General features: G+C 36.9%; 1 protein-coding gene across 4 annotated transcripts in view; it reads left to right on the top strand.

The window, feature by feature from the left end:
• The window catches only part of RANBP17 (RAN binding protein 17), a 438613-nt gene that overhangs the window by 314936 nt on the left and 108090 nt on the right, over positions 1-15587 (top strand). For all 4 annotated transcript variants that reach the window (XM_002744545.7, XM_008990995.5, XM_078365784.1 and 1 more), the window contains one exon: positions 12000-12103. In XM_002744545.7, coding sequence (XP_002744591.2) covers positions 12000-12103 — 104 coding nt within the window. The remainder of the gene's footprint in view (positions 1-11999; positions 12104-15587) is intronic.

Here is a 15587-nt window from a genome sequence, read left to right on the forward strand (position 1 = left end):
AGTTACCTTAGTAACATCAAAGCCACAGATTAACATAATAGGTATAATAATAATGAAAAAAGTTTGAAATATTAGGAAAATTATCAAAATATGACCCAGAAACACAAAGTAGGTTCATGATGTTGGCAGAACGACGCCAGTAGAACCTTGCTCGACTCAGATTTGCCACGAATCTTTAATTTGTTTTTAAAAAAAGGTCAGTATCTGTGAAGCACAATCAAACAAGGTAGGCCCATCTATATACTTCAAAACATCGTGGCCAGGCGCGGTGGCTCACACCTATAATCCCAGCACTTTGGGAGGCCAAGGCGGGTGGATCACGAGGTCAAGAGATCAAGACCATCCTGGTCAACATGGTGAAACCCCGTCTCTACTAAAGATACAAAAAATTAGCTGGGCATGGTGGCGCGTGCCTGTAATCCCAGCTACTCAGGAGGCTGAGGCAGGAGAATTGCCTGAACCCAGGAGGCGGAGGTTGCAGTGAGCCGAGATCGCGCCATTGCACTCCAGCCTGGGTAACAAGAGCGAAACTTTGTCTCAAAAAAAAAAAAAAATCGTGTTATACATAATAAATAACATAAAATTTATCTGTAAATTTAAAAAATAATTTAAAATGGTAAATGTTGACATTGGGTTGTAGCATGTAGGTAATTTTTTTCTATTTCTGATGATCTGAATTTTTAATGTATTTTATCATGGTAAATATTAACTTATTTTTAAAATTTATTGCTAAAAAGCTAAAGTTAGTGAGAAGTATTCACAGATAGTCAGTACCTTAGGATGGGCACTTAAGCTTCTCTGTAATGACCAATTTACTCTAGATTCCCATTTCTCATATTTGAATACTGCAGGTTAGACCAGTTATATATGAGAGGGTTCAGTCACAATATCATCCTTAGACAATATAATACCAATAATACTTTTTTCTTCTTCTCTCGCAATCAATAGATTAATACATCAACCTAAATATGAATTTTTTTAAACATTCATACAAACAGAAAAAAGAAACACAATTTTAATTGCACATAAAAGGCATTGAATTTTGAAATGTAAAGGGGGCTAACCCCTATGTTTCACACCGGTATTGTTTTCATGCTTTTCCACAGAATAAATCATCAAAAAGACGAACTGCCAAAAGTTGAGAGAAATGCAAGTAGAATGATTAAAGAGCTTAGTGGGATTGATTTCTAAGGAAAGATTAAAAGAACCATGTATGTATAACTTGGCTAAGTGACAACTAGGGCTGGAGGCAAAGAGAACTGTCTATAAATATTTGAAGAGTGTAAACCAGGCATGCAAAACCCAATCATCTGCTACCTTAGGCAAGTGGGAGATGCAACTGAGTGACGGCTTTTCGTACTGCACGCTGGCCTGTGTCACCTCTTGGCTGCTGTATTGGCGAGAAGAAGAGCAGCGTCAGACTCTGTCATTGTCCTTGACAATCGTTTAGAAAGCACGATGTGGTAAACTCTGAGGGCAAGACAAAGATAATCAGGCATACTGGGTCCTGGCCTCAAAGGGCTTGTCGTCTTGCTTTTCCAGTTGTGCAAGCATTAAAGAGACCTTGAAACGCTTGTCTGGACTTAATTAATTTCCCAGGCCTTAAAAATGCTCTTTTAATAACCCTGTCACACAGAGTGAAAGAAGTGGGGAGACCGAAGTTAAAGAGACGTATCTGGAGGAGAGTTTTTAAAACTAGGTCCATGTTACTTGCATTTTCAGAGCCTGGAAATGGAATGAGTTAACATTTCCTTTTTGATATGGTCATCACAGATACGGAACCCACTATGTATCTGTGGTAGGTTAAACAACAGGATAGCACTATCAGAGCCTGCGCACAGCCCCAACTCGGTATTCACAGTACTACTGTGCTTATTACTGCATTGATAATTGATATTCATCATGATGCCCAGAAAGACATTGCACACTTTTTGGAAAGCAAATTTGCTCTTATTGAGTATTGCTTAATGAAAACTATGAGGTATGGGAAACTGAAATAAACACATATAATTTGAATAATTGGATTTTATTAGTTTTCCCAAGATTCTATTCCTTTGAAATATTTAACCCATAACAATATAAAGGATAAATTCATGTTTTTAGTTCAAAGGTTTTTTTCTTAATGTAAGTATCTGTTGCATTACAAGCACTTTTTAGACACCTTGAGACAAACAGAAAGAGACCGGCTATGGTGGAAATGCTTGGTGCATGGTAGTGCACAATGTAAGTCAGTTGAATCTGGATATAAATAAAATTTTAAATCATAGTAGCTACCCTCATAGAACTTCTACATGTTTGAAAAGAAACTCCTTCCTTATTTATCAGTGACTTTTACTTTTTAAAATAATGAAATGTATATGCTAAGCATCAAGTTATGGTTGAAAGCATCAAGTATGATTTGTTGTATAATTACCAGAGCTTCTCTCTCTTGTTAAAAACCAGAGTTATTCTTCCCAAAATATGTTGAACACCCTCAGGGTATGGACTATCTATTCTATATTTTTCGAGCACCAGCCAGTCAGTCTTTACATTGCAGATGCTCAGTAAATACTTGTTGAATGAGTAACAAACAAGTATGCAATAACCAAGATGCCATCATTGTGGCTCCTGGAATCAGCTCTGACTGCCAGGTTCTTTCTGGAAGTAGCTCTGATCATTGGCCTCTCCACGACAAAACAAATCAGTGGCTGATTACTTTCACAAGTGATTAGCTACACTTGACCACCCTTGTGCCCGATTAGTCTCTTGTTGCTCTCTGTTCAAAGTGTTATTACTTTATAGACGATGATTTGTTGAGTATTGTTGAACACAGTTTTTATTATTTGAAGCCTTGTCTCACAAACTAGGTTGACTGGAACGTGGCTGTCAGAATTTCTGTATATATAGCTTGATAGTTTTCTATTGTGTGTTCATTGTCATGGAAACAAGAAAGAAAAAGATAGTGCCATTGTCAAGAGCAGCACAGATTCATATATTAAATGAAAAAAATAAAAACATTAGATAATGAGAATCGTCCCCAGAAAAGAATGAAGACAAAGTTTTTATATCACTGATTTTGGAGACGGGGAGTGGGGATAAGAATCACATAGAAAAAAAAACCCACCTACTTTCTTGCAAAAGTATTGGATATGAATCTTGGATGAAAATACAAAACATTCTAATTGAATCGTACAGAAATAAATTGAGTATGTCTTGTGTATAAGCCATGCACATTGGAGTGATTAGAAAGGAAGAAAGAAATTGGGTGTCACATTAATTGGTATTTACTTTGAAATGCATTTTGGTTTATACTCAATGATTTGCACTTCGTATGAATTTAATTAGATGCCATGTGCCCCAGGTTGTATTTCAGATGATAATGGTGGGGGGGGTTAGTTGGCAATAAACAGTTGTACCATTTTATCAGATTGCTTTAGCTAAACTAGACAAAATGTTCACTTGCATAAAGAACAGAATTGAAAGCATTTCATCATTAGAATAATGGTGTTTCAAAACATGTGAGAGTGGTTGGCAAATTCTTTTGGTGTTCCAGGAAATTATCAAAATGAATGTGGAAAATCCCTTCACATGCAGAAAAAAATGAGTGACCAACCAGATGTACGTGTATGCTAGCTCTTCCAAGAATCACTTAAAGTTCCCTAGGTTATTTAAAATTAACTTGGTCGATCTAATAAACCAAAGGAAAGATAGTATTACCCGAGCCAGTAAATGGAGAACCTCCAGGGAGCTGTTCAATATAAGATACTTGAATAAATAAAAACCTTTTATTTTGTTTAATTTGAATGCAGGTGAATTTAGTTGACAAATACTAAAGAGGGGAAGTGTGGCAAGGCGCTGTAACAACACTTTTCATTTTGTGAAGGATCAAAATTACTACTTGCATTTTTTTACCAGCCATAAATTTGGAAGTGCTCAGTGTCACCAATGGTTGATTTTCCTTGGACATTTCATGATTGCATATTCTACTGTAGTCTTTAGATCAGAAGCTCATGGATAGGATTTGAGAGAGCAGTGCATTCCTCAGGTATTTAAACTCTGAGAAGCTGTCATATTTTTAATTACTAGGGGGATACTAATATTAAAATGATATTTATGGATGTTAAGAGAGAGTTCTATCTTTAGGGGTGAAGGTAGCATAGTATCCATATACTTTGACTTTTAAGAGGTAATTGGCATCTGAAGCTATCACTACCTTAACTTTAAGAAATTCTAAATAACAAATGACTTGAATAACAAGAGAAGAGTATTCTAGAATTAGCTACTAAAGATAGAAGTAAAAATACAGAGGAAGGAAATTTTTTCTTCAGTAATAACAGTTAACATCTGTTTAAGAATATATAGTTTATAAACCACTTTCACAGGCATTATCCTTTTTGATATTCCATTGTTTATCTGTTAGAAAACTGAGGTTCAGGCCAGGCATGGTGGCTCATGCCTGTAATCCCAGCACTTTGGAAGGCCGAGGCAGGCAGATCACATGAAAACAGGAGTTCGAGACTAGCCTGACCAACATGGAGAAACCCTGTCTCTACTAAAAATACAAAATTAACTGGCCATGGTGGCACCTGTCCATAATCCCAGCTACTCAGGAAGCTGAGGCAGGAGAATCACTTGAACCCAGAAGGTGGAGGTTGCAGTGAGCTGAGATCACGTCATTGCACTCCAGCCTGGGCAACAAGAGTGAAACTCCATCTCACAAAAAAAAAAAAGAAAGAAAACTGAGGTTCAGGGAAATTGAATGACTTGCCCAAGGTCATTCATATAATAGGTAGCCTCTGACCACATATTTTCATCCACTTTTAGTAAACTATTCGTCTTTCACCTTATCAACCAATTAAGAAACATAACTTTTTTCCTTCGTTTTTATATGAACTATTTGATACGAATGATTGATTTGGGGCTTGGGGCAGTGAAAGAAAAGGAGAAAGGATTTTTCTCTAAGCTCCTATGAAATAGACAGATGTATGTTTATTGTTTGTGCTAGATAGGTATATAAGAGTTTGATGGTCAGTGAAAGTCAAGTGCAGTTTTTAAAATTTGTTTTTATGTCTAATGATTGGCCAAAGCTATTTCTTCTTGTGGATAAAGGAACGCAGAGGTTGATATCCCAGGAAGACTTAGCAAATGAAAGGCTTTATCAAAAATAGTTTATAGATAGGAAGAATACATCAATATATTAATTGTGTCTATGACTTGGCAGAGATTATCTGAAAAATAGACATGGGGGGATGGGGAAGTGGGCAGTAAGGGGTAAAGAAGCAGCTGGAAATACTTAAAATCTATAATGAGATAATTAAGACTAATTAGCTGGCCCTGTAGGCAGAAAGCAGCCCATTAAGTCCAGATCCAGTTTTAATAACTTACCTGGTTTTGAAGTTAGACAGTTCAGAGCACCCCAGGGAGTGAGATGTTTCATGAGACTTTTAGGGTGGGATTCTTTGAAAATGGGTAGCTATAGTCTGCAGTGGGCAGTGTGTTTTTTTTTCTGGGAACTAAAATAAACACTCTGGTTCCCTAGGGAGAGGAATTACAGGGAGCCTCAGTTTTCTCATCTATTAAATGGAGAAAACTATGTAAAAGAGTTGTCATGTGGTTTAAATAAGATAAACATATGTAAAGGGGCCTAGAGCCATTGCTATCACAAAACAAGTCCTTAGAAAATATTAAGAAACGTTTATTGAATGCACTATTAGAAGAAGCATTGACTGCTGCTGGGACCTTAAAATGAGGCAAGCTTGGTGCTCTTAATGCCATCTACTCTGCCCTCAATATCTGGGGCTATTATTTTCCTATAGAAGCACAATGTGATGACACTTCCCGGTACATACTAAAATATCCTGCCCTGCCTGAAGCCACAGGTCATTTTAAAACTAGCTAGAACTCCTAGGCAATCTAGAGGGAAGCTGAAATGAAAACCAATTGTGGCCCAAGTTTGAAGGACCAGTTAAGCACATTTCTCAAAGTTTTACTGTAATACAACTTAGAAGTGGTATCTTAATGAAGCCTTGGGAAACAGCAGATGATATGGGCCTACACCTGCAAAAGTCACCAGCTCTTCTGAGATCGCCCATTGTTACTTGGTTTTGAATGGATTATTTTCTTCACCCAGTACCTGTGTCTCCTTGCTTGTTTCTCCTCTCAGGAGACTTAGTTTGGACCAGAGCTTCATTACAGGAGACCTGACCTTTACTGACTATATTGGTTTTACGTTATTATTGCTATAACAAATTACCATTAGGTAGTAGCTTAAACAATACTAATGTATTATTTTATAATTCTGGAGGTCGAATGACCAAAACAGGTCTTGGTGAGCTAAAATCAAGATGTCAGCAGGGCTCTAAGGAAGAATCTATTCCCTTGCCTTTTGCAGCTTCTGGAGACCACCTGCTTTCCTTGGCTCATGGCCTCCCTTTCTCCAGTAGCATCAGGCTGAATTTTTTTCATGCTGCCATCTTTGTGGTTCTCTGACTTCTGCTTCTCTCTTCCACTTTTAAGGACCCTTGGGATTACATTGGACCTACCTGGATAATTCAGAATACTTTTCTGTTTTAAAGTCAGTTGGTTGGCAACCTTAATTTCCCTTAATCACATAACCTAATATGTTCACAGGTTCTAAGAATTAGACAGGTTATCTTTGAGAGGGTAATTATTCTGTATTCTGCCTGCCATATTGATTTATCACAATTGCCAAAGTGTTTTATACAATACTTATCATACAGTAACTGTTGGCTACCATCATTAACAGTTACCATAGCATTTCTATCACTTGCTTCTCCTTGCCCATTTTCCCCACCTCCCCAGTAATCTAGCTGCTGTTTGCATTCAAATTTAAGGAAATGGGGGAAAAAAGGAAAGGAGAAGTTTCACTGTTTTGTATACATTTCAGAGGGGGAGCAAACCCAGAATTTTGTTGTTGTTATTCTTTTAGATTCACATGCCATAAAATTCACTTTTGTGAAGTATATAATTCATTGGTATTTAGTATGTTCAGAATATTCATAAAGTTGTGCAGCCATCACCATTATCTAATTCTACATTTTCATCACCCCTCAAAAAACCCTGTACCATTAAATAATCACTCCTCTTCTCCCTTCCCCTAAACCCTGGAGACCAGTAATATGTTTTTTGTCTCTATGGATTTGCCTATTCTGGGCATTAATATAAATAGAATCATACAATTTGTGGCCTCTGTATCTGGCCTCTTTCACTTAGTTTTTAAGGCACATTCCTGTTTAGGTTTATATTAATACTTTGTTCCTTTTTGTGGCTGAATAATATTCCGTAGTTTGGATGTGCCACATTTTGTTTAGCCATTCATCAGATGATAAATATTTGAGTTTTTTCTACCTTTGGTTATTATAAAATAATACAGCTGTATTTGCATACAACTTTTTGTGTGGACATGTATTTTCAGTTTTCTTGGGTAAACACCTAGGAGTGAAATTGATAGGACAACTGGCAACTCTAATTTTCTGAGTAACTACCAAACTGTTTTCCACAATGACTACACCATTTTACATGAGTTATACCATTTTACATTTCCACCACTGGCAGTTTTAGATTGTACAAAATAATAAATGAAATGTCCTGCAACTAAAATGTCTTCCAGCCAACGTACTCAAACAGTTACTATTATATTTTCATGTGATGTCTCTGAAGGAAAAAGTTTAGAACTTACAAAATGAATGACTTTCTGCTTAAACATATTCTCAGAGACCATTGGGAGTGATTTGCTTTGGATTTTACCTACAAACTGAGGAACTTATTATTTTTATCTATGCATGACTGAGAACGTACAATGTCATATTGACATTTACTTTTCCTGATGGCATTGAAAATACTAGTCTATGAATTGGCACTTTACCTTCAAATCATACTGGTTTCTGGACCTTCGTCTTATTAAGAAAAAAACTAACAGCTTCAACTATTATTCATAAAATAACCACATTTACATTTGGAAAACTAAATATATGACTATATTTGAACATGAAGTTGTAAGAGAGTGAGCTCATGTTTTCTCCTTTTGCATCAGAAATAGTAAATGATACCTCTATGGGTATCATTTACGTAGATATAAGTAATACCGATTAGGAAAAATCTTTAATAGTAATGTTGTATAAAGTTGTTTGCATGATATAAACAAAAATGTTCAGTTCTCCAGCTTAGGTGGTACAACATACCACACTGCAATAACAAGAACAGTGCTAACTAAAACATAAACATTTCTATAGTATAATGCACCAGTGTCTTATATTTGCCTACTTTAAAACCAACCGATTGTCTAGGAATTCCATTTTCCTCACCAGAACCAAGCTTGCTGATCTTCACTCTCTTCCGACTTCATGCAGCTCCGTATTCAGGATTCAGCAACACTAACATTAGTCCCCATCTCTGATGCCTTCCATCTTATCGGAGACATGGAAAAGCATGAATGAGCCTGGGAGGAAAGCAGACCTGATTGAGAATCCGGGCTCACTGACATTTACCAGCTGGAGGATGTTGGGCAAGCTACCTAATTCCTTTGAGTCTCTCTGCTCACATGTAAAATGAAGAAAATCATGAGATTATTCTGACCATTAATGACTTGCAACAGTACTTTGAAAATAGTAAGAGCCACATAAGTGTTTTTTTAAGCAAGTAAAGTACCAAATCCATTGCCTGCATAACCACTCAAGGAATAACAGCTGTTATTCAGTCATCCCACAAATATTTCTTGAGTGCCAGACCCCATTCAAGGCACTGGGGATACTCTATGATGGAAATGGACCAAGTTCCTTCCCCAGGAACTTACATCCTAATAGAGAGGATGAACAACAAATGAATAAATATGTCAGTGAATAGCCAGGATAGTCAGTCCAGTAAGAAAAGTAAAGCAGGTTATGGGGTTGGAAAGTGATATGGGGAGAGGGGAAATTATGAAGACCATTTTCAATAGAGTGGTCAGGGAAGACCTCTCTGAGGAAGTGACGTTTAAGTAGAATTCCTGCTCACATTACTGTGTTTATAGTATCTGCTGCTTGACCTCTCCCTGAACATTTTGGTTGTCTCATGTGCTCCCGGTATCCCTGTTTGCCTTGAAATCTGAATGGAGAAAAAGGTGGAATCAGGAAGTTTTTTGATCTGTAGCTCAGAATATTAAGTTAGGAGTTGAAATATTAAAAGTTGGAATTTGTCTTTGTTCTGAATAAACGTCCTTACCTTGGAAAACTTTGTTCCCAAAGGAAGGGCACTGGGCTGGCAATCTTGCAGTTACACTCTTTTTGATTACCATAATCACCTCTCTAAGCCCATGTTAGACTCAAGACAACAATAGTGCTAATGGCTGTCATTTATTAAGTACCAGACACTGAGCAAGGGGGGTTATAGATGTTTTGTCATTTACTTAATTCTCACAGCTAACTTTATGAAGTAAATATTATGTCTCTTAATTACAGGTGAGCACACTAAGGCTTTGATGACTAAAGTGACTTTACCCAAAACCAGACAGCTAACAGGAGCAGAGCCAGGATACAAGCTGAGATAAACCTTTTTTCTTTCTCTCTCTCTTTTTTTTTTTTTTTTAAGAGATGAGATCTTACTGTGTTGCCCAGGTTGGTCTCAAACTCCTGGACCCAAGGGATCCTCCTACCCCAGCTCCCAAGTAGCTGGAATTATAGGCGTTCACCACTGCTCTCAGCTAAACTTAGATAAACTTTCTGATTTCAAAGCATCCATTCTTTCTGGCACCATTATCTGCCTGCAGTGATAATTACCACTGTTCTCATTAATAATTCCACATTTAGAAAATACTTTACATGCCTTAAATATAATGTACATATGCTTTATGTATTTAAAATTTGACGATGTATATTTCAGTTATTTATTATATTATTCTATGTCAGGTGTTAAGAAAATAAAGACGTTCTAAAATTTCACCTTTATTGAGAAATTACTTTTTATCTAAACACAGTATTTCCCAAATAATGCCGGGCTCAGTTCTGTGTTAATACTATATTACTAGTGCCACCACTACTATTTATTGAGCAGCTTCCATTTTCCATGCCTTGCAATATTTAATCTTCACAGAAACCCTCAAAGATAAGTATTTTTATGTTTATTTTATAGAGGAGGAAACTGAGACTCAGAGTGATGAGTAAAATATCCAAAGTTAAATAATACACCATGGAGTCAGACACCTGGGCCTATTTATTACAGAGCCCCACATCATTCTCCTTCACTGAGAAACACAAAGATATAGTCTTCACTCTGTAGAAGCTAATCTGCAGATACTGTCAGTTTAGGCTAGTAGAGCTAATAATTTACATGTACACTTTATAAATTTTATCTCTTTTAATCCCCACTGTAACCCGGATCAAATGGTAGTTATGGTATAATGTAGGTGGTATTGTTCTTGCTATTCTTAAGTCTATGCTTGAATATCTGCAATCAAGGCAGACTGGCTATGGGAATCCAAAGGGAGAAGGGAGATAACTTGATTGGGAGTTTGGAAAGCTTAGCTTAGACATTGTGAAAGGTATCATTTCACCTGGGCTTTGAAAAATAACACCTGTATAGGTCTATGTTATCACCAGTTAACAGAGAAGGGTGTCAGTTGACAGAGAAGAGGTTATAATTTGGTCTGCCTTACTCTTCACCCAGGACACTGACCTTCGTTTAGAACAGCACACCAGTAAAGCTTCATTGGCCTTCTGGTATCTTCTTGTAACAAAGCTAAGTCCCTGATTCTGTTGCATTCCTGAAACAATGTGAAATTGAAGGAAAGAGATAAATCACAGAAAATCAGAGTCAGTCAGATGAGCTACTCCTGAAGAGTCACAGGCTCTTGATCCTGACAGGATCTCCGTTTCTTTGTCTGAAAAATGACTATAGGCCAGTGCTTCTCAAACATTCTCAGTCATCTGGAGGGCCTATTAAAACAAAATTGCTGGGACCCACCCCCAGAGTTTCTGATTCAACAGATCTGGGATGGAACCTGGGCATTTATAGCTAACAAGTTCACAGGTGATGTTGATGCTGGTGGTCAAGGACCAAACTTTGAGGACCACGAGTCCCTTCTCTGAGAGCTCATTTCCTCTCTAATACTCTATTTTAAAACTCTACTAATAGCATAGAAATTAGGAGGTCTGAACCTTGTAGTTCTGTCTCCAACTAAGCATTCCACCTTAAGCAAAACACTTAACCTTTCTCTGCCTGTTTCTTCAGTGAAGTGCACCTCATAGCTCCTTGTGACTTAGGATGACTGAGTGAGTTCAATCTCTCATTTAAAAAAAACCCTTTTGAAAAGAATTCTATGTAATCAGTTGTGCATATCCATGTGTGAAGTGAAGATTCTGCTTTAAGTGAATCCTTGAGGAAACTACGGTCTACCTTTAAAGTAAAAAAATTAATAGGAAATGCCTCTTTCCTCTCTGTTTAAAAATAAAAGGAAGGAAGCTTAGTGTAAGACGTGTACCCATGGAGAATGTATTTAAAATCCAAATGACCCATAAGGGACCCCATCCTTATTGGCAGATAAAAGTTACCCTGCCATTTATTTAATAAATTAATTAAAAAGAACATAAATAAAAGAGAATAATAACTTAGACCTATCTGGGCACCTGAGTCTATGAGCCCTTTAGGGCCTTGGCACCCAAAGAAAAGGGGAAAAAAACACTGCATCTCTGAGGCTTTGAAAGTGGCCTTCCTTGAGGCATTAGAGAAGCTCTAGGGGCCCTAGGAGCTAAAGGACTGAGATGCCTGGGGCATGAGTCTGTTAGATCCAATAAAGAACCAGGAAAAAAAAATGGCTGGTAAGTAATTTTGCTATTTCATTTGGTGCAAAAGAGAAGGCAAAACACCAGAATATTCAATGAGCAAAAGTAGAAAATGTAGCATGGATGTGAATGCAGGCTGACCCCTTCTTGGGAATATTTCTAAGCCTAAATGAAGCACTCAGTGCTGACGATAATGTACAATTCCATGCATTTTAAACCATAGTGACCCTTTTGTTTCTCTGATAGGCGAAGATGAGGATGAATTTGAGAATTTTATGCTGCCTCTTACAGTTGCTTTTGAAACAGTATTACAGATATTCAACAACAACTTTAAACAAGAAGACGTAAAGGTGGGTTTGTTTCTAAATATGAGGAATGACAATTTTGTTTTTTCTAGGATATCTAGATCAAAAAAGGGTTTTGCATATCTGTGTGTGCTGTTTGCCTCTTCAGACCTCCTTTCCCAATTGCATGTCTTTAAGTTGTACTTTTATTTAAGCACTTTTCTGGTTTCTTATACAAATGGACTTTGAGGTCAGCAAATAGTTTTGGACAGTCAGTTCATGATTAGATGACATAGATTTGTCTCCTGTGGCAGTTACTGTCTTTAATAGAACACTTCTTGTGGGTACACCACTTTAAACACCCCGGTTCCCTCATCTGCCCTGCACTGTATGTTTCAACATATCTGTATGGAGGAAATGCACAAACATACACATACTAAAACACTACATCTCTAAATATTTTTTTAAACAAGAATTTATATAAATCAAGACTTTATTAAATGGCTAGGCATATATGTATAAATAGGAACTGGTCCTGAAGTATTGCATTCTTAAACGGAACAAAGTGATTAGGATAACTGATAGCTAAATAAGGTTTTTATGTGCCTGTGGGAGCCATATTAGGATTGATTTGACAAGTCAGTTCAGCTGTGGCAACAGTCATAATATCTAAGACAACATTATGTTTTATTAGTAAAATCCTTAAGTGTAGCAAGCTGTCTGTGACAAAACAGCCCCATATTTTAAGGTGGGGGATGGAAAGCACAAGCTCTGCTAAATAGAAATAGTATCTTCTGAAATTATAATGTATTAGGGCAATATTAAATAAATTGACACTGATTATTCTTTTTAACATACTAACAAATGCACTCCAGAGAATGTAGACACCTTTGTTGGTGGCAATTGAGTCATATATTTCATAGTTATTTGAAATACGTTGGAAATATTAACCATCTTTTGCATAGCGTCTATTCACCAAAAAAAAAAAAACTAGCAGTAAAAAGCCAAATAGAAAAATGATATGGCCTTTGATAATTATCTTTAGGTTATTCTTCTATCAAAAAATAATTAGCCAAATGCTATACCTCTTAACTTGAAAGAATTTTTGAAATTAATGTTTATCAGCATGCTATAGTTACAGAATTTTAAAACCAAAAAAGGATCTTACAGATTTTCTTTGTGTTTATAGTCTTCCTGAAATTCTTCACCAGAGTTTCCACTCAGATTAGCTGTATCTTACAGATGTCTTCCAAATATTTTCAGAGCCCAACAAAATCTTTGCTGTTTTTAGGTTGCTGTTGCTGCCCTTTATCAAAAAAGAAGCAGTGAAGTTGAAAAGCATCATCTTTATAAAAATTACGTCTCTCTCATCTGAAGATTTCATTATATTCCAAGACCATTTTTGTCGTAATCCCATCTAGTCTGATAGAAACCATCTTCCTAGAGTCATTTTTAATGGCGCTCCAGTGATATATCCCTAAACCAGCAAGTTCTTAACGACCCTGGAAAGTGACTGCTTGATTACACTTTAACGGTATTTGCAAATAAAATCACAAGTAATTAAGGGGAAATCTCCAGGCTTTTGAGCAAGTTTGATGCATGATAACTGCCTGATTCAGCTTCATCTAGAGTAATGCTGTGTAGGCAACAGCTACTGAGATCAATAGCAACGTAATGATAGTGGCAGAATTAAGTGAGTAACCTGAGAACTGTGCCTCAGAATGCATGCAGCTGCCACGAACCAAGGCCACACAGTGCACTCCGTGCTTCCGTCCTAAATGTTCATCAAAAGACGCCCTGCAGGAAAATGGAGTTAGATGCTCTTTATTGCTGATCGTGTCTCTTGCCACATTTATCAGGGAAATTGGATTAGCAGTTGGCAGCTGCAGGTAGACAAGATTCTGCAGTGATTAAATATGCAGCTTGGCTGCATTTGTTGTGACAGACCTTTAGTAAATTCTACTGTAAGCACCATCTGTCTAATTTGTATAAAGAAAACTTGGTGCTGTAAGCTACCGATAAAAAACTAAATCTGTTGCTTTATCATAACCAAAACTTTTGCACTAAATGCTTTTAAATGTAATTTATTAGGTTAAGGCTATTTTTCTATCATGATGAATAAATAATACGTGCAAAAGTGCTTTCAGGTACTTCATTTTGCAAGTACTAGAGATAAAAACATTTCTGTTTTGTTCTTCAATAAAGTATTTAGTATTCCAATCCACAGGAGATGATGCTGTTAAAATATCTCCATGAAAATGCCGCAGGACTGCCAAAGTCATTTAATTTGCAACTCTTACCAGGATTTTCTAACTCCCTATTTATAGATATTTTCAAATGCAGATTTCAGGATAAACTTAAATGTTAAGGACCTATGTTGCCAAATTGAAATAGAGTTGTGAGGGGAGGAAATGCAGCAAAAGTCCTAAATTTATAGCTTTGTTTTCTTACTTATTCTTAATAAAATTGAAGAAAACATTGAAATTTTGTCTTGGGTTTTTCTCTTCCAAGTAAAGGGGCAAAGGAAAGAATACTCTGACAAATCTTGGCTTTAGAGTATTCTTACAGAATATATGTTTTCCCCCTATAATTGTATCCATGGTAAAATATAGTCCAGTACTCCCCTGACTCATGCATCATTTTTGATTTGGTCATGACATCATCAGTTTCAAGGAAAATGAATGAAAACTTCCCAGAGAAAGAAGAACAGTTAAATAGGAACCTACTATCTTTAGTCCTTTCGTAAAAACTCCACAATGTTAAATTATTTAAAATCCTTGATTTTCAGCATGCGCACATTAAAAGTTTTCGCACTAAGTGCCAAATGTTGCAAACAGCACTTTAACAGAATGATTTTGCTTTGATCCCTGTAGCAGTTCCTGAATAATTTATCACAGGTTATTGCCTTAATTCTGGAGAGGGATAGAGCAATAAAGGCAGATGAAAACACTCCAGTTGAAACACCTTGGGGCCTGCTCATTCCTCTGACACGGCTCTTTTGTTGGAACTATTTAGAGGTTATTAAGATGTGTCTTCAGAATTAAGAGTATGCTGTAAGGATGAAGACAGCCATCTTAATTCTAAAGACAAAGCACAATGACCCTTCACCTTCTTTGTCTTTGTTGTTATTATATAGTAGAATTATGAGGATAATATTATAGCTGCCCCCAGTAGTGCCACTACAGTAAAGGGTCTGTCAGACTTTCCATTAGAAACCCTGTTTTGGGGGTCAGGGTGGAAGGAGCCTCGTTTCAGCTGTTTCCCAGCCCATTCGTCTCACGCTTGGCACACAGACAACTGTTCACCATGCAGCAGACTGAAGAACTCAGCAGTTTCTCCCTAACTCTCCAGAAAGGAATCCATAGGTTTAGATCCCTAGACCTATCCCACTCCCCAAAACAGCCTCACTAAAAATACAAGAGCCTCTCACTCTTCAGATCAATCTTGTGTTGACCAACTGTAGGAGAAAGGCAACTTTTAAAATAAAACTGTTTGCACTATTTTAAATGAGATAGTAAACGGTAGCCCCTCCTTTCTTCAAATTCAATGA

This window comes from Callithrix jacchus, chromosome 2 (assembly GCF_049354715.1).
Source record: "Callithrix jacchus isolate 240 chromosome 2, calJac240_pri, whole genome shotgun sequence".
Classification (NCBI taxonomy): Eukaryota; Metazoa; Chordata; class Mammalia; order Primates; family Cebidae; genus Callithrix; species Callithrix jacchus.